The sequence below is a fragment of the Mastacembelus armatus genome, chromosome 12 (genome assembly GCF_900324485.2).
Source record: "Mastacembelus armatus chromosome 12, fMasArm1.2, whole genome shotgun sequence".
Taxonomy (NCBI): domain Eukaryota; kingdom Metazoa; phylum Chordata; class Actinopteri; order Synbranchiformes; family Mastacembelidae; genus Mastacembelus; species Mastacembelus armatus.
Genome location: NC_046644.1, coordinates 3,555,398 through 3,576,070, shown reverse-complemented (window position 1 = coordinate 3,576,070; position 20,673 = coordinate 3,555,398). Strand labels below are relative to the sequence as shown.

Genomic DNA, 20,673 nt, shown 5'->3' with positions numbered 1-20,673 from the left:
ACTGAAGGTTCACAGGAGCACGGTCTCATGCTGTGGACCCCCAGCAGGCACTGGGATACTGGTCAGGTTTGAGGGAAAGCTGAATGGAGCAAAGTACAGAGAGAATACAATTCAAGTACTGAGTAAAGGGTCTGAGTACTTATGTAAATGATATTTCATTTTTTTTCTTTTTAATAAATTTACAGACATATCTAAAATTCTGTTTTCACTTTATCATTATGTGGTACTCAGTGAAGCTTAATGAGAAATGTTGTAGTATCAGGCTGCAACATAACAAATTTGAAAGAAGTGAAGGGGGTCTGAATACTTTCTGAATGCACTATAAATTGTGTTGTGGGAAAGCAGCTGGCCCAGATGGTGTTTGTATAAGGCTGCTTAATGGCTGTGCTGTGTGAACCTCTACAGATGACCTTCAACTTGAGTCTACTGCCTGTTAGCTACAATGTGCATGCACCACGTGGGAATGCACACAGCTAAAACTTAAACCCAATTGCTTTTAAATAGGCAGCAGACAGAGGACAGGCAGAACTCAGCATAACAAGCCTGGGCTTTCATCAACACTATAAGGGCACAGAATTTGGGAGATTAAAAAAAAAAAAAAAAAAACACACCATCTATAATCTTTTGTTCACAAGCTGAGGCTTAAGGCACATCAAAGTAGTCACATCAAAGTGTATTGAGATGTGCCTGCCTATTAGATTACCTAAGTGGTACACAGCAAGTTATATTTTAATCGAGGTACGTATCGTATCACTGCCCATGTAACAAGATACGTATTGTATTGTGACTTCCTTAACAATACTCAGCCCTAATGCTTAGTTAATACCTGTATGGCTGAAGCAACACAAAATCTGGCTATGCACAATGGCAAACCATTGAGAGGTTTATCACAGAAGTGTAAACCATAGTATGACAAATCGTTACACAAAAGAAAAACTAATCATGTGATGTGAGGTCATGAAAAATAACTGGGTTTGAAATTCAAGTTTATAAACAACATTTTAAGACAACAGGAAACCCTGTGCAAATTCACAATAAAAAAGTCAAGGAGGACAGAGCTTCATTTCCAGGAAACATTGGTATATTCTGCTGACTACTTAATGAACAATTTATCCTCTATAAATGATCATGTCTATAGCAACACACCTAATCAAAAAAAACAAAAGGCTCCTGTTCGTGTCAGTGAAGCTGGAACTGCCAGTCTCCCTCTACACACCAGTTCATGGAAAAATGGACATCACTTTTTCTGAGGGTTGTAAGAGTACAGCACTTCTTAAACTAAAAGCCACATGCTGATGGTAACTTACTTGAGAACATTGTTTCCAGTAAGAATTTGAAACTGTTTATTTTTATTATTTATTTGTATATGACAGCAATTTTTATTCACTTATCATTTCAGTACAACACAAAACATGTTCTGATATGAAAACTGGAAGAGCAGGCACATAAAACAAAACTCTTCAAAAACAGCATAGCTTTCAGGTCCATGACAGTGTGTGAGGAAGCCAAGTTGAACTGCAGCAAGACAACGAATTGTGCTCATGTGTACACTTAGTCTATTAACTGATAGACAATATGTTGACAGGCGTGATTGTCAAACAAGGCCCCCAAACTGATTGGGTGTACCTTCTCTAGCATGAGGATTAAGAGTTGCAGCCTCTACATGCTGTTCACATTGAACAGCCTATTTACTACTGTTGCAGACTTGTGGTACGTGGGATTTGTAGAATTTGTTAAAGAGTAAGGTTTGGTGATTTTGTATGCTTTTGTTATATACAATAAATCCCATATAGAGAGTAAATATTACTCTGCAGATACTACTGGAGCTTGTTTTTGAAAAAGACAGACCACCTGTTTTCTGTTTGTTTCTTTTCTTTGAGGAAGAAACATGTAACCCCATGCAGTTGTCTACAGCACAGACCAGTATGTTAACCCAAGTTCTGGATTCAAAAACATTACTGTGAAAACATTAAATTAATTGTTGGGTATTTAACAGGATTTGTGGTCCTCATCCAATAATATCTCTATAGCACAGTGTCCTTTGGTACATTGTGTCCAATATACATATTACTTTACATTGCAGTAGTAAGCATATTTTGAACCACTGGTACAGACTGGATTCTCAGATACCTATTTCATGCTGACAGTTCCCTCACTCTCCTTGCATGACTCTATCAGTGCCTGAGAGAATGATCAAATGTCCACTGTCTCAGACATCTAACCATTGTTTGGAAAAACCTCCCACTACTCACTCCATTATTCTTTTACTCAACTGAAACTCTCCCAGAGTTGGATTCCCTGCTACCCACTAAGGCCTGTTGATGGAACCAAAATGGCCTATCCTTACACTGCAGAGTTTTGTTTTAGAATTGTGTCAAATTACTATTTGATTCTGGCATCAGTGTGAAAGACCTGGTGAGTGAGGCACCTACAAACAGTGAGGAGCTTTGTTGCTCAGCAAAGTTAACATCAGGGAATGGACTTGGAATGAGTTTTAGATTCAGGTGGAAGAGAGTATGTCCATATTTATCTACAGCATTAAACTTTAGCTAAATAATCTAAAGTGGAAACTTACCCTGTAATGACTACAGGGATTTGATGGTATCACATTTTCATAACACAGAGCATATCTGTGTTATTTCAAATTACACATCTGTTCATGCTCTTATACATACTCTGATCACATGCTTGTTAAAAGAAAGAGTGATGGACTGTGGTACAATTATACTGGACAAATAACTAGCTGCGCTCTTTGCTGTGCATAGTATACACCACTTCTGTATTCACTCTCCTACTCTCCTCAGAAATGTGGTAATGTTATCAGTGTGTCCCAAAGCTTAAATTTGTGAGACCTGCAATACAGGCTATGCTAAACCTGTCCTATCAATGTAATGTGTACAGTGCTAAGACAGCAGGTTTTCTCTTCGTCACTGAACTTGAAAATCAAAATCAAAAGAAAACCATGTTCTTGTTACACTCTAAAAGCAACAGTTGTTACAAATATAGTGGTAAGAAAAATGGCTGGCTGTACTGTAACCATGAAAATGTTTTATCACTTGAACTGCATAATTGGCATCAATGTTGGATTGATTAAACATAAGTGTTTAACAGTTACGTGAGACACACATGAAACAAGCAGCTCAATAAGGCAGCTGAAATGCTTTTGATGTAGAAATGGCATTTAGAGCTGTGGTTGGGACAGTGAGCTGAGGACCTGTTCTTAGTGAGCACCAACCAGTGGTCATGGCTTTTGTTACTGCACTGACAGGCTCTGTTGAAAATCATAGCAGTGACTAGTACATACAGTGGGTAAGGAAAGTATTCAGACCCCTTTAAATTTTTCACTCTTTGTGTCATTGCAGCCATTTGCCAAAATCAAAAAAGTTCATTTTATTTCTCATTAATGTACACTCAGCACCCCATCTTGACAGAAAAAAACAGAAATGTAGAAATTTTTGCAAATTTATTAAAAAAGAAAAACTGAAATATCACATGGTCATAAGTATTCAGACCCTTTGCAGTGACACTCATATTTAACTCACATGCTGTCCATTTCAGTTTTTCTTTTTTAATAAATTTGCAAAAATTTCTACATTTCTGTTTTTTCCACTTACACAGGAATGAACTATTTGAAGATTTCCAATCAGGATTTAGAGCACATCATAGTACAGAAACAGCACTGTTGAAAGTTACCAACGATCTTCTCTTAGCCTCAGATAATGGACTTGTTTCTATACTTGTCCTCCTAGACCATAGTGATGCATTCGACATTACTGATCACAACATCTTATTACAGTGACTGGAGCATGTGACTGCTATCACAGGAACAGCATTAAAATTATTCCAATCCTATTTATTGGACAGATTCCAGTTCATTCATGTCCATGATGAACCTTCCACACGCACAAAAGTTAGTTATGGAGTTCCACAAGGTTCAGTGCTAGGACCAATTTTCGTCACCTTATACATGCTTCCCTTTGCCAATTTTATTAGGAAGCACTCTTAAGCAGATGAAACTCAACTGTATCTACCTATAAAACCTGATAATACAAACCAGTTAGCCAGACTTCCAAGTATGTCTAAAGGACATAAAGGTCTGAATAAATAATAACTTCCTACTAAACAGAATTTATTATATCTGGGCCTAAAAACCTCCGAAATAGCTTTTCTATTGATTACATACATTTTTGTATCAGCACATGCATCCCAGTAAAAAATAATACAGATATTTCCCAACTCTCCAAACATAGATTATCCCCCAAATAAAACAATGCCTTAAAGAAAAACACAAAGCCTACAGAGAGAAGAACTGGATTAAAATGAAACTGCCAAACAGCAATATCAAGAATGAAATACAAGGACAGACTGGAAAATGAATTCTCAAACATAAACACAAAACACAGAAAGTACGGATATTAACAGGATGTAAATCCAAAGCCACCACATATTCATGGCTGGGTGTGACCAGGGGGAGTCTGTTTGTTACAAAGAGGTTCACTGTGTGGACCTAGCTAGTATGGTAGCTAGCAATTCTGTTACTTGGCTTTGTGGCTATGGAGTGTAGCTAACGAGGTGAACCCTCAAATTGGTTGTGCTGCCTTAATGTCATATTGAAACATGGCAATGCTTGCAAACGACTTTGGTTTTGTCCATGTCATTGCTCCCATCTTTAACACCACAGTACAACCGAAGACCTGCTTTTAAAGACAAATTTACTGCTAACATCTCAAACAATCCATTAATTCACTGGCTTCGCTACTGGTCTAAAAAGACTGCCCAAAATATTAGAATACCTGGGTCATTTGTGGTTTTCAAGAAAGCTCCTCAGTTCCTCCTTAATTTGAAGGAAAAATAGGTATGCACTCATTAATTATTTTGAGATCTTATCATATGGAGTAATGACTGAAAAGGCAGTGGTAGTGACTGCTGCAGGGGTTTGAGCGCATGTTACCACAGGATGCTTGCTTGCAAGCTTGGCAGCTAGTCTTACTGCTACGAGTTTGGGAGAACAAACGTCTACATGCTTGGTGAGACTGGAACAGTCTTTTTAAAATCGTACAAAAGGATGACCTCTGGTACCAATTTTTGTCAGCACAGCTGCTTGCATATCTCGCAGTGGATACCACAAATTAAGAAAGCCTAACAGGTCATACATCAGGACCAGACCTGTTTTGCAATCATTTCTTTATTTTCAGCAGTTTGTGATAGGTGTCCCACTCCTCATGATCACCAATTATAAGTCTATACCAGTTATACTGGGTTGTGTATACGAGGGAAGACTCAAAACTAGAAATTGAGTCTATCACCCCTATTGTAGTATTGGTGTGTGGGTGTATACACGTCTTTCTATGGACACGGGTGGACATATTTTACTCCGATACCATTTTTGTGTGGACATTTTGGCCGGTCCTCAAAACTTCAAATGCTTTTTGAGGTTTAAGACTTGGTTTTAGGGTTAGGGTTAGAATTAGGTTTACGTTAGGTTAAGGGTTAGGCATTTAGTTGTGATGGTTAGGATTAGAGGTCTAGGGAATGCATACCCAAGCAAGATCAAACTGTTCCTCGAACCTCATGCAACCTGCCCTGAGTGCATGTCTAGACAAGCCTGAGTATACAAATCATGATATAACATGTAAGTAAATAAATAAAACTTAAATATCAAAGAAACTATTAAAATCCCGCAAAATCCTTTTTATATCATGTATTGATATCAGTATTCAGTAAGTACATTGCATTACATTTAATTTGACTGTAATTACAAAAGTACAGCCGCTAAAACTGGCACAAGAATAATACCAATAATAGCATAATAAAGGTCTGTTAATATTATGCTCATCTAAACAGCATTTTATTTTATTTAAATTTTTGTATATTGCATAGTAAAGCTATGCATGATGTCCCAGCCTTTTCAGACACTTTAGAACTGCTGCACTGGAACAACATCGAAGGCAGCATCAATATTTAAGCACAACATATTTATGCTTGGCTGCTGAAGACTGAACAAATCTGCCCTGTCACCATTTCCCTTCTAGCTCATCAATATAGATCTACAGCACACCACTGTTATGTCTGCTGCCACTCTCTTAATGGCCCAACATACCAGGATAGTAAAACTTCCTGCCTTTCCCTACTGGTGATGTCCCAGCCTACCAAGTACACAAGCGCACAATCATTGCCCTAAACAGTTTACCTAAATAATGTGAAGTGTTCAGGCATCATCAAGGAAATGCAGTTTGGTTTCCTCAAATGTTCTAACACTACACGGGATGACTCATTGACTGCAGACAAAAAGTCCATAGGCAACAGTCAATTGGTACAGTGGAATTTCCATTCCATATTTTGATCTGGGCATGCTGTACACAGCAGGGAAAACTGATGTTGTACATGATCTAGTGGATATACCAGGGCCACAGTGACCTTCAAATCAGCACAAACCCCATGAAAGTCCACAAGCTATTTCCCAGGGCCAAGCTGTTTTTATGAATGTGTGCCAACCAGAGCAGCTAATTAAATCATACTCTCTATCAGTTGACAGATATCTGCAGCAGTCATTGTGTGGCACAACTCTCCTTCTAATAATATACTAGATACTTGCCATTAAGACCTGATATATTCGGACCAGAGAACAGAAAAGGACATGAGACCAGCTTTTCATCACCAACTACTTTACAGCTGGATATGAGACCTCTCACCAGCTGCTTTACAGATTAAGGAATTAGAACAAGACATTGCTTGTTTTTTTTTTATATACAGTACAATTGACTGGGGGCTTGATATTGGACAAAGGCACCCTGCACATGTGGAGGGGCATGCCAGACAACCTAATGTATAATTCAGAACCCAGTACATAACTATGTCTTTATGACCTGACTCAACTGAACTGACCTTGACCTCACTCAAAGTAACCTGTTTGGGTCAAGCTGTTTTTCAGCCCAGGGTCGGTCAGGTTTGTTTGGGTTCAGGGCGTAATGTTGCTTAAAGCATGAAAGCTCAGGATGGGTTTATTTAAAATTACATTTATTTAAATGTTGCATTCCTTTTTGGCATGGACCAATGAAACAGTGGAAAAAGAGTTGGGATGGCAAAATGTAACATTACCACCATCCCAGGATACAAAGCCAAAGTGAGTGCACCTAGACTGCTTTTTAAGTACCAGCAAAGCTCACAACGCCTCTTGTGGTACTTTAAACACCAGCAGCAGTTACTGTCAAAAGTGCTCAAAAATTAGCAGGGATATAACCAGTGCAATTTCAAAATTCATTGAAAAAGACAGACGACTGTGGGGAAAACAAAATAAGGTTCCAAAGGTAGCTAGAAAATTTCTGCAGAAATTGTGACAGTGCCTGCTGCTTGGAGCCCATCCTGAAAAATCTAGTTGCCATCTCTGGCTTTTTGAAAAGTTGTCATGAAAGAGCAGTGCATGACAGCTTGTTTCCTAAAATTAACAGTCATGAAGGAGTTGTCAAAGTATAAATATGTTGTGGTGAATGACTGTAGACTTTCATTGTGGAAATCTTCATGACATCAAAAATTGCCTGTTATGGTGGCTTGAAATGCAGGGTAGACATCACCTTGTCCTACAACATGACATAATTGTGAATACTGATTATACTCTGGAGGTGAAGTAACCTCCTCTAAATAATTGCAGACTTTTAGACAAAAATTTGAAATTTTTTGCATAAAATCTAAGAACGCATATGGTTTAGGAACAGTATTTCAGTATTCAGGATCGGGTCATTCTCTGACAGAGATGCCTTTGTTCATTATTTTTGTGGACAGAATTTCTAGGTGCAGCCAGTGGCCAGAGGGAATCTAGTTCGGGGACCACGGGATTACATTTCTGCTTTTTGCAGATGATGTTGTCCTGTTGGCTTCATCGAGTCAGGACCTTCAGCATGCACTGGGGTGGTTTGCAGAATCAAATTTGAGGCCATGGTTCTCAACCGGAAAAATGTGGCTTGCACTCTCCGGGTCGGAGGAGAGATCCATAAGACAACTATCAAGCAGTCTTCCCCATGACTGTGTAGCCTACTGAACTACACAGAGGGCATTTAAAGGCTGAGGAAATCTTTGGAGGAGTTTTGAGTTAATTAGCTGATTGGAGTGTGACACCACGAGTCTCCAACATGGAACATTTTCACAATATTCTAATGTTCTGAGATACTGAATTTTGGGTTGATCACGTGTGACTAAAATGGTCACATTTTGAGGTCTGCTCTAAACAGTGTGCAAGAAGCCAAAACCTTTAGAAAGCTCATTATGTCTTACCTGCTTTTATTTTGAAAGAATGGAACACAAACACTTTTATTTTGAAAGTCTTCGATGCAGCAGGACATTTATGTGTAACATCAGTGGACATTAGGCAGCCAGTCAGTCTAATTACCCAACCACAGGCAGCAGTGGTCCCTGCAACTGCTGTGTGAGCAGTTGCTATGGTGACCTGGGACCAGAGTGGGAGAGGGAATGACAGTGACACAGCACTTTAAAAGAGCATATGACAGGTTTTCATTTATTCATGTTTCCAAAACAGTTTAATTTCATTTTAAACTCAGCTTAATACATTATTTGTAGGTTAAATAAATTAGTGACCTAAATTAGGTAAATTATATAATTATATTGTTCTTTTATGATGGCAGAATTATGAATTCCTGGTTGAGATGCCCTCATCATTTTATTTTTGGTTAAGATGCCCTCAGGGCTTGAGAGAAAAATTTATAACTGTAGTGAATAGGACTTCATACTGTTTCTGAAAAAACGTTATTTTGCAATGGGATTACAGAGAGGTGATTGAAAACAGAAATTGTCCATGTCAGTTCAAAATTGTGGAGTCAATTTGTTTTTTTTTGGAAAATTTGAAACAAACTCAAAACGCTACTAAAATTCATGGCATACCATTTCTGATCAAGCCACACATTTTGATGTATCTTTTGCTGGGAATTTTTTCAAAACTTTGAGACAGGTTACAAGTCCAGAATTTTATACCGAAGAATAAGTATGGCAAATAATATACAGTGTGGTCCTGTGAATTGCACAGCAGAAGCACTAAATTAAAATGGATGATTAGGGGTATAAAGTCCAACCGTTTTCAAGGCAGCACAGCTTTATCCATAGTGCAGGGGGCAAGGCAGCTTTACATACTTTAATCACCACTAGTGACATGTAGTCTAGCTGCACAGCTAGACTAACCCCACAACTGTTTTTCCAAGTTTTCACATTTATCTGCCTAAGTGGACCAAACAAAATAAGCAGAACTCTGCTTCCTGCACTCTACAATCTGAGAAATCATAGTTATCTTTACCATACAAATGAAAACTACATCCCAGATTGACCTTGTCAAAGCTAACTTGTGCTATACTAGGGACGCATAATCCCTTTGGTGATGCATCATATCCTGTGTACAAATACTCTAAATGCCCAAATCACTTCCAGCCCCAACAGTGTTACCCATGGCAGTAAATACCTTTCTATATTTGTACACAAGTAAGCATGCATGTACAGTATGTACAAAATACATAAAAACATTTCAGAGTCATGCTGCTAATCCAAAAAGCCATCCAACAGAAGAAGCAAATGGAAAAAGAAAAATGCAGCAAAAGGGTCATTGGGTACATCAGAAGCCCTCCAGGATAGTAAAGTGAGTGATTAGCTTGATTAGGAAAGGATGAATGTCTGAATGTCCAATAGAAGTTATTGTATTTGGGCCTAACAACCTCGTAAATAGCTTATCTAATAGCTATATAGAGATCACTTATGGTATAGCTACGGCCTTCAATACTACTGTGTACTGTCACCTGCATATTGCCAAAATTAGGAACATCCTGTCTCAAAATGATGCTGAAAAACTAGTCCACGCATTTGTTACTTCAAGGCTAGATTACTGTAACTCATTATCAGGATGTCGCAATAATTCCATAAGAAGTCTCCAGTTATCTTCATTGACTACCTGCAAAATCCAGAACCGAATTTAAAATCCTTCTCCTTACATACAAAGCCCTTAATAATCAAGCTCCTTCATACCTTAAAGACCTCATACTACCATATAATCCCAATACACCTCCTACTGAACACCTCTAAAACCAAGGAAATGCTAATACATTTTTAAAATTCTAAATCCTCTATGTATCCAGTCAACATTTGTGGTGCAGACTTTGAAGTGGTACCAACCTAAAAATAAATATCTGGAGTGGACACTGGGACAATAAGTTGGACTGGTCACTGAACACAGGCATTCTGCATTTATAAAAAAAAAAAGGTAGAGACGACTTTTCCTCTTAAGGTGGCTTAGGTCATATGAAGTCTGCAAGAAGATGCCACACGTTTTACCAGTATATGGTAGCAGCAAATGTGCTCTTTTATGCTGCAGCCTGCTGAGAAAGCAGCATAAAGCACAAGGATGCAGCTTTGTTTGTTGCTATTTTCTGCAGTGGCTTCCACAGGTCACTAGTCCCTTGACTATCAGTTTCAGAATAATAAATACCTTAATAGTAGCTAGGTCTCATATGGCTCTTTGGTTCTATCAGTCTTGGAATGGAATATACCTAAGGAGATCATTTGATATTAATCCCACCTTGTGTGCACTACAAAGAGTAACCACAGTACTAAACTGTCTCCATGTATAGACAGTTTGTCTGTCGACTGATGGATGCAATAACAGTTTGAGTGTTTGAGTCTTCCCAGTCTTATGCAGTACATCTACTCATGAGCATATGTCTACAAATATCTCCTTTTTGCAAGGCATGGTTCATGCCTTATAAACAACAACCTTAAAACCTTTTGAGTGCCTTTTAAAAATCAATCAAGCTACAAACCACACCTCCACAATCATTTCATGTATTGCACTCCAGGTGTGCAAACTACTGACTGCAAATAGCTTTTGTTTAAGTAATAAGAATATTCTTTTAGCACTTTGAATGTTGAATGGTGAATGGGTGTGTTCAATAAAAAAAAAAAAAAAAAAGATTAAAATTGTTTGTTATCAGCTTAAGCACAATGTGTTTGTTTATTGTGACAAAGATCAGATCATATTTTATGGCAAGTTAATGAATAAAATCAGGAAATTCCAAGGGTTCACAAACTTTTTCTTTCAACTGTAGTTCTAATGCTTAGGCAAATTTTTAAGCCATGGTATCTACACATTTAGATACACCCATACATCACCTGATTTTAGACATGGATTTTTTTTTTTTTTTTTGAAATACTAGGGGCAATATGATGCCCAAGTTCTTTTTTGATACCTTAACCTTAGGAAATAAAATTATTTACATATTTTTGACAAATGTAAAAAAAAAAAAAGCAAGGTATGCTCTGAAATGTTGTAAAAAGTGAATCAAATTCATATCCAAACTATGACTCTCTGACTCTGCAAGCACATGGTCAAATCAGAAATAATAATTAATGTGGGGTTTTTTTGTTTGTTTTTTGTGTATGTATGTGTGTGTGTGTGTGTGTGTGTGTGTGTGCGTGTGTGCGTGTGTGCGTGTGTGTGGGAGGGAGGGGAGGGGGTTAATGTGCTTCTCTCTGTGTCATCATCGATCAGTCTCAGCCCCTCACAGACTGGAAAAAGTTAACATGGGGTCAGTGGAAAGACGAGGACATTCCACATTTGTTCGTGACGCAGCTGGGGGAGGAACATATTTTAAAGCAGTTTTTAAGGACCGTCTGAGAAATTCTATTAATTATTAGTCTTTTACTTAGTCTTAGTTCTATTATTCTATTTTACTCATTTAGACACTAAAATCAAAAGTATTCCATGGTTAGCAAAACCTTATGCTCAAGGAACAAAACATCAGCCCAACCCATCAGCCTTACACTTTGCAAAACATTACACTACAGTAAATAAATATTTCCATCAGTCTGTAATATTGGTCTTGTTTAGTGTTTGATGAATTTATTTTTTTTGCGTACTTTGATCACTAGGAAACCGGAAAACTACTAAAACTGTAACTCAAACATAATTAGATCATGACTCTTGTGTGCAATATGACAACAAAATATTCCATCCATCCATTTTCTATACCCACTTATTCCTTAACCAGTGTCACAGGGATCTGCTGGAGCCTATCCAAGCTTTCTTTCGGGTGAAAGGCAGGGGTACACCCTGGACAGGTCACCAGTCCATCACAGGGCCACATAGAGACAAACAACCTCACACACTCACACTCACTCCTATGGGCAATTTAGAGTCACCAATCAACCTGACATACATGTTTTTGGACTGTGGGAGGAAACCGGAGTACCCGGAGTAAACCCATGCAAGCACGGGGAGAAACCATGCTGCCCACAACTATGAAATATTATTTTTAGAATTAATTGTAACGTTTTGACTAAAGTGTTTTATTTTGCAACCGAACTGCATTCGTGTTTGGTGTTTTGACTAAATGCCCCTAGTGCTTAGAAACTAGGGGCATTAGGAGAAAAAAAAAAAAAAAAAAAAAATCTATGAATGGACTATGTTGTAGTGCCCATATGAAATCAATTTTCCATAGTTATTATCTGACATATACAACAGAACTGATGGGTGATGCCAAAAATATGTTCAAGGTCAGTTAGAAACAGTGTTTCCTTTATACATTTACAGAGTGTAAAATGGCCTGCCCACTAGATATCTTTTCAACTCTTTAACAAGGCACCATTATCAAATATGTTTATTTAGGAAAAAGCACATATTAACTGATAAATACTAATAATTTTTTAACTCTGAAACACACACAGATTATATACTGCATTTTATAAATGTCCTGTATTCACAGCCTTGATGTTTACAATACAGGCTTTGTTACATATGTATTCCTGAATAAATGACCATTGAAATTTCACCAGGGCTAGGATGTATTAGCCTAGCTACTGCTACCAAAAGTGACTTTGAAGCTTATCAAAGTCTAATCTTGACAATTAATAGTTCCTCAGGCTCTGATAAATGCTCTCCAATTACAGTACTTGAGCAGAAATAGCTGTTTAAAAAAAAAAAAAAATCGGAGATCAAGGCACTGGTTACTTCAGCAAAATCATCTTCAAGCACAGTCACATGCTGCTGTGACCGAAGTGTCCTCCCCACCAAACAGAGCAGCACATTTTACTGAAAATAAAACGGTAAACTAATCAATTAAATCAGCTATTGTAGTTTTCCTGGAGGGAAAACATGCAATGATAGGACATGACTGAAGCTCATCAGTGTGAACAGACAGAGGCACTGTGTGAGTCTAAGGCACTGGCCATCCAATAGATAGGATTTAAAAAAAAAAAGAAAGAAAGAAATTTACAGTGCAAAATTATTAATTCTCTCAATGTCTGAGTGATATGACAAAGTGTTCAGACATCACCGTCTACCGCCCTGTCTTCATTCTAGCAAAGTAAAAAACTTCATGCTACAATGTTCTTCAAACTTTTTGTCAGCGGTTAGTTTGTTCCTTCCTTATTTCGTCTGTACACCTGCTGACAGGCATCAGTCATTTTGTTAAGACATTAACCTCCTGTCAGCCATGGGTTATGTCTTAGGACTTAAATGCTACAAAACAGACCTAAACGCAGCCTTGCCTGTTTGCTATGACCAAGAGGAAGCTTCCAGGTGCTGATTCTGTTTGTGTACAGATTGTTTGTAGTAATTAACACTGTGTACTCAGTAATGAGTTGTAGATTTGAGCGCCTGGCGAGTGTCATCTTAGAACCGGATGGTTTTCACCGTTATTACCCAGCGTTTTCAGATTTGTTTTCTACTGAACACTATGTAAAAGCAGTAAACCCACCTGGGTCATGCCTGTCTCAGTCTGTGCTCTCTCAGATTACGTGGCGGCTTACCTTGTCCAGCTCGTCGTGCAACTCAGAAAGGGTGGGTCTGATTAGTTTCTCCCCCAGCGGCGCCGCAGTCTGCCGGTAGAAATCGATGTTGGGTACCGCGTCGATGGTGTTGTGACCAAATGTCCTCAGGTAATAGGTGTTGGTATGGGTATCATAGTGATAGTGATGCTGGCCCCCTGTAGATGAATGCAGACTGGTCTCGCTCATCACTGTGTCGCCGTTCTGCAGTCCCTCGTTCGGTGCTGCCTCCGGAGAGGCCGCGCTTCCTGCTCCACTCGAATCGGCGAAATTCACTACCCGAAACCGGCCTTTGGCTTCCTCTCCAACGGCCCCATGATCACTCGGAAAGTCTTGCAGGGTACTGGAGGTGGCCTTATCGCTGGACGGGATCGTGGTGGAGGTGTCGGAGTTCGGGGACTTGTCTTCGATAGGGCCCGCTACCTCAGTCACAAGGTCCACCTGGAACCGGCTCTGGCTAGGCGTCGGACCGGGCGGCCTCTGTAAAGCATCGGGAGCTAGAAAATCATTGTCTGTTGTGGTGTTCTCTGGTGGGGCGGAAGGCGCAGAGGATGGTGCTGACATGGCGCAAATAACACCAGTAACCACAAAAAACACTCGTGAAAAAAAACCACGCTGTTTCCCGCAAAACTAATCGGAGAAAGTGTGAAGACCCGAGAATTACCTTTGACGCTGACTTCCTATTTACAGGGAACGACGCGGTGCTCTGCCTGGTAAAAAAAGAAGCAAAGCAGACGTGCGGAAAGTCGTTATACTAAAGAATAGCTTGTTAGCTAAATCGGAACATGAAGCTATGGGTTTCGCAATAGAAAACCTCTCCCGGTTGCGTTCGGTCGTCCACCTCCGAGCTCTCTGTTGTTCAGAGCAGGATGCTGTTAGCAAGCTTACCACAGCTGCCCCTGAGCTCCCACAGCTTCTGTCACTGCTATTAATACACACTGCAGTCGACAGCACTGAAGGATGTATTCCCGCTGAAGAGGATCTCGCGAGATGCCATCAATCGCGTCTCCTTTATCAGATGAAGATCAAATATCGCGAGAACACATTACGACTACACGGTTTGTGCTGTTGTCAGGCTCCTATAGCAGGAAGCCGGGAGGGGTTAAATTACATCAATGGGCTAACCAATATAAAGTTTTTGTGCGCTGTTGTGTCATTCGGTTGCAGGTATCATGCTGGAGAAACGGAGCGCTGTTTATAACACCCAAATTGCTTCACCGCTATTTTAACTTAGTCGCAGTTGTGACTGATGTATGCAATGATGTAATTACAGTGGTCCTTTGGCTCTGCCGTGTTGAGAAAACACAATGACATTTCAAAACCTAACTGAAAACCCACCCAGTAGTTTTAAGACCACCATTTATGAGGCCAGATCTTGTCAGGCAGCATCAGTGGTAGAATGGGAGTAAACACCCTGTGGATTGCCTGAACCCAAATCAGTCTACCTTGTTTTCTGTTATCTACTTACATACTGACACTTAAATAGGCTGCTTAGGTCTGCATACTATAGTATAGTTTGCTGATGCTTTAGGATTGCCAGTGCAACCAGTACCTTGTTGTAATTACCCCAAATCTGTTTTGAAACCTAAGTGCTTTTATACCTGACTTCCAGGACTTCCATGCTTGTTGTATCTGCTGATAAAGTTTGAGTGTAAAACCCCTCGTTGTTCATTTCTTTTTCTGTGTTGCCCCCTATAAATTTTGGGTGCTAATTTCCCCTCTCCCCTTTTGTACCATTCTCCTGTGGGACAGGTGGATGTCAGTTTTTCTGTTTGCATTGTGATGCATCCTTTTATTCATTATTGTCTTGTGTTTATTTTACACTATCATTATTATCATTATTAACATGTCAGTACCTGTAAATGTGAATATGTTATAAGCATTCGAGGTGAAGTACACATGAGTGTCGCTAGGTTTAAAAGTTTTGGTGAATGAAACTAACTTTGGTCCTGTCTGTTTATTTTCCTTTGTGTCGGGGCCGGAACAAGCTAATTATTTACATGGCTCTGTTTTTAGTTCTTGATTGTCAGATATTTCTAAATATAAATTGTTAAATATTTAAATGCCACTTTTGTACAGTTCTCCTGTGGGAGAGGGACTGGAGCAGGAAAATCATGATTTTTTTTTTTTTCTTGTTTGTTCTTGATTGTCAGTGAGCAAATGGAGGTTACCTCCAAACGAGATTCCAGTGTCTCCACCATTCCATACCAACATAACACACCAGACTCTCACCAGTTAAACTTGCCTATTACAGTACGCTATAACTAAATTCTCAATCATGAGCTTGCTACTACAAGATGTGTCACTCCTCAAGTATAAATTAGATTTTATTTTTCTCTCATAATATCACAAAAGCACGACCACACCAACGTGCGATTGCCCGATCTCGAACGCAAAGCAGGGACGGACCTGGTCAGTACTGGAATGGGAGACCACCTTGGAAGACCAGCGGGTTGCGTGAGGAAGGGCATAGAACATGCGCCAAATTAATCATGCGGATCAGTTGATCCGCTGTGGCAACCCCGAACGGGAGCAGCTGAAAGAAAAGGGGGAAAAAAACGTGTGTGTAAAAATACATTTATAGTTTTTTAGCGCAATAAGCAAGCAGAAATAACTAGAGGCCAGATACAAGCAGAACAATTAAAGGAGCTTAAAGGACCAGTGTTTCCCCTAAGCTGACTACTGACTAAACTGACTACACCAAACTTATATTACAGTATTTGCAATTGTGGTGACACAAAAGTGGTAGTATACTTGTAGAATAATTAGTCAAACTACTAGAACATGTAGCCCATCTATTGACCTAGTATGCTAAACTAACTAATTAAGCACATTTTCTGCTTTACACTCATTTTACATTTTTAAAGCCCCCTTTTAGCAAAACACTAAACACTGTTCTCTACATCAGAAACAGATTTCAGAGCATCCTTTTATGTGTTTTGGAAGATACTGCCATTCAAATGCCACACCCATTTAATTACCCAAAACCCAGTGAGTACAGGTGAACACAATTATGACTAATATTGATATAGAATATTGAGAAAACAGAGCTTGAGCACTATATAATAGGCCACATGTTAGAAGTCCTGATTTGGACAACAGTAGAAGTGAATGTTGCAGACAGGAAGACGATGAAGATGAAGATGAAGAAGAGGATGAGTACGAGGTGCCATGACAGATGTGAGTGTTTTTTTGATCATGTGGTCAGCCATGCCTTGTCTTTTAGACAACAGGCAGTCAGGTTATCCCTGTGAATATCTGTAGTTCACAAGTGTTGTGTCAACATATTAGTTATGATGTCATATATATTCATAGTTATAGCCAACACCAACAAAGAACAGAAGGAGTGCATAATACCAAGTATTTCCAAATCAGAATGAGCTATATGGGTATACACAACAGATACACATTGAAAGGGAAAAGGGAACAAGATGGACTGCATCCTGTGTGGTACCATTACCAAAGACACAGTACCCAAAGGAACTCAGATTAGATTTATTACCACAGAGGTCAGCAGAAGACCAAAAGGTCTATCCCTGTGCCTATTTGCCTCAGATACTGTCTCTGGCTGAGTGCAATTACAACATCGGAAACTGTGAGCTGCTAGCAATAGGATAAGATAATTTTATTCAAATTTTATTAAGGTGGCTCTATTAGAATGGAGACACTGGCTGGAGGGGGTACTAACTGACCACCATAACCTTGAATATCTAAATGCTCGACAGGCCAGGTCGTCTTTGTTTTTCAGTTGCTTTCACTTCATGCTCTGGAACATAGACTACTAAGCCTGATGTTTGTTCCAGATGAAGTAGGATGAACATACCAAGAAGACAATCCTTCCTGAGACCTGTTTTGTGGGAGTGCAAATATGTAACTAAATGTAAAAAAAAATGCCTCTGAAATATCATAAAGTCAAAGTATAAACTAGCAGGAAAAAAAAATACTGAAGAGTAACGAAGTAAAGAGCAAATACCTCAAACTTGCACTTAAGTACAATACTTGAATAATTTATTTTTTATAAATGTACAACTTGAATAAATGCATTAAGTAACTTACATTATTTAACATTAAACATCAGATCAGAGAGAATCCAGTAACATTTGTGCTGGGCAGCTTGTAAATGTTCCTGCAGATATCTTAAACAACTATTACTATCTACAATCCATTTCCACTTTCTTCAAATCAACCACCATCATCCCAGTACACAAGAAGTTTCCTGTCTTCATGATTTCAACCTGCCACATAGTGCTCTCACTTTAAGTGCTGATCCTGCAGCAGTATTTGGTTAAATTGGCATCTAAAATAAACATTTGTAGAGAAAGTTAATGGCAACTGTTTTAATATTACTGGCTCACAGCTTCTGACCCTCACTAAGCTATCTTATGTCATCATTTAGGAAAAGCTGTTTGCCTGCTTCATACTGAAACATCAAGTAGCCATTAACAGAGTTATGTGCCTTGGAGGAAAACCAGTTTGAGTCTGTTTAGACAATTGAAACAAGTGACAGGGTAATTAATGTATGTGAGAAACCCAGAAGCATTATGACATGTAGGCCCCCCTCAGAGCAAAGTTGCATACATACATCAGACATCACCATCATATATAGTAGTTTGACAACAAGGAATTGTGGTATGCAGGGCTGCAAAGAAAACATTTTCAATTGCTCATATAACGCACAAGCAAGACACAAGAATGCAGAGCTTGGCTGACTGCCTGAAATGCAGCAGGGTGTCATGCTGATAATTACATGGTGACAGGCTCTGCTGTAGCTTTACACAGAAGTGTGAAAGGTCAGAACCCCCAGATAGGTTCTCCTGCTCATTAACCAGAAAAACTGTTAATCCAGTTAATACTGCTTTCTTCAACACAAGATCATTGACAGTCTTCTACTGCACCCACTGCCTCTTAACATATAATAGCAAATTTCAACACATCAGACTGTCAACCCCACTTGCCTATGGATTTACATGTCATATCCACCCTCAGCTATGATGGAAAGCTTCCATGTTGTGGTCTGAACTTTACCATGTCCCATGAGTTTGAGTTTGAGTTTCTTGTTGCCAGGTTCAGGAGTCATTCAGTTTACCACGTCCCCAGGTTTTTGGTCTTGCCTGTTCCCGTCTCTGCCTGCCTGAGTTAAGTTTTTCCTTTGTTTGGCATTTTCAATAAAATCCCTTGTTGTCTGCACTTGGGTCTTCTACCAATTACTAAAATGCAACAGAATATTCTGGCCAGCAGACAACGAGACGAAGACGCCCAAAGAGGAATTTATCTCAGGGTTACTCCAGGTCTTCCGAGACCTCCTCCGAGTCCCCATAGGTACTTGAGTCGTGCTCTCCCTGTTGCCGACTCCCCAGTCTCCATCGCCGGCTCTCCAGTCTCCAATGCCGGCTCCCCAGTCTCCGCTGCCGTCTACCCAGTCTTCATTGCTGAATCCTCTGTCTCCGATACCGGTTCCCGCAGCCCAACGACGATGACGCAGTCACAGTCTTCAGTACCTCTACCAGTCTCTCCCAAGTCCCTTCTCCCCGGACCTCAGTGTGCCAACAAAGGCTTTCTCACTGAGGGTCCGCTCCAGCTTCCCAAGCCTTAGTGTGCTGACGAAGACATCCCCGTTGAGGTTCCCCCCCAGCTTCCCAAGCCTCAGTGCACTGATGGCTGCGTCCGTGCTGAGGTTCCTTTTCATTCCCACAAGCCTCAGTGCACCAATGGCTGCGTCCCCGCTGAGGCTCCTGAGGCTCCTCTCCAGTCCCCTGGGCCTCAGTTTGCCGAAGAATGCATCCCCACTGAGGTTTCACTCCTAACTCCCAGACCTCAGTGTGCCAACGAGAGCATCCCCGCTGAGGCTTCATCCTTACTCCCTGGGCCCCAGTGTGCCGATGCTGGCATTCCTGCAGGGATACCTACTCCCGAGTCAGGTCCCTCTGAGAGACAGGATAAAGAGACTGGCATTCACACCCATGTTTCCCCGGGTTACCCTGAACTTCGTCCCAGTGGATCGGCTGGTCCTGCCGACACCACCACCTCTCCTGAAACTGAGCTTCGTCCCAGTGGGTTGGCTAACTCTGCTGACGCCACCACTTCTTCAAATCCAGAGTCTTGTCCTGGACCCCCACGCTTCCTCTAGACCCAAGCTTCTTCTCAGTGGGTCAGCCAGTCATGCTAATGCCCTCTGCCTGTCTTACACCTGTGCCTCATCCCGGTTGGTTGGTCAGCTCCAAACCTGACCTTTATCCTGGTGGGTTGGCCGGTGCTGCTGATGCCACTGCATGTCCAGAGCCAGATGCTTGTTCTGGTAGGTCAGTTGGTCTTTCCGATGCCACTGCCTCTCCTAGTCCTGAGCTTCATCCCAGTGGGTTGGCCAGTCCTGCTGATGCCACTGCCTCTACTAGTCCTGTGCTTCATCCTTTTGGGTTGGACGGGCCTGCCGACGCCACCGCCTCTCCTGAACCTGAGCTTCATCCCAGTAGGTCGGCAGTTTACCACACCCCCAGGTTTTTGGTTTTGTTCCCATCCCTGCTTGCCTGAGTTAGGTTTTCCTTTGTTTGGCATTTTCCATAAAATTTTCCTCCTCCCTATGTTTAAGGACATACCTTCTCAAGTGGCCTCATTAGCTTCTGGGGTCCATTCTCAGCTGCTGGACTAGTCAAGTGCCTCGAGACAGTCCAACACCTCTTTCCTCCCTTACTCTTCATTGAGCCCCCTTCTTCCATTCTTGAGCCACAAGTCATGACTTCCCAGCAGCCAGCTCACTTGCAGTCAGCAGTTCAGCAATTGCCACCACCTGCACTTCAACCACAGCCACTCCCAAGCAGTCATCCATCAAGCCTCTTTGCAATCTTTGTTTTGTGACACTGCTGG

At 40.4% G+C, this 20,673-nt stretch overlaps 1 protein-coding gene across 2 annotated transcripts in view; it reads right to left on the bottom strand.

Moving 5' to 3' along the window:
- The window catches only part of slc12a2 (solute carrier family 12 member 2), a 71,133-nt gene extending 56,383 nt beyond the window's left edge, over positions 1–14,750 (bottom strand). For both annotated transcript variants that reach the window (XM_026296683.1, XM_026296684.1), the window contains exon 1: positions 13,795–14,750. In XM_026296683.1, the coding sequence (XP_026152468.1) occupies positions 13,795–14,376 (582 nt within the window). In that variant the 5' untranslated portion in view covers positions 14,377–14,750. The remainder of the gene's footprint in view (positions 1–13,794) is intronic.
- Between the last annotated feature and the right edge of the window lie 5,923 nt (positions 14,751–20,673).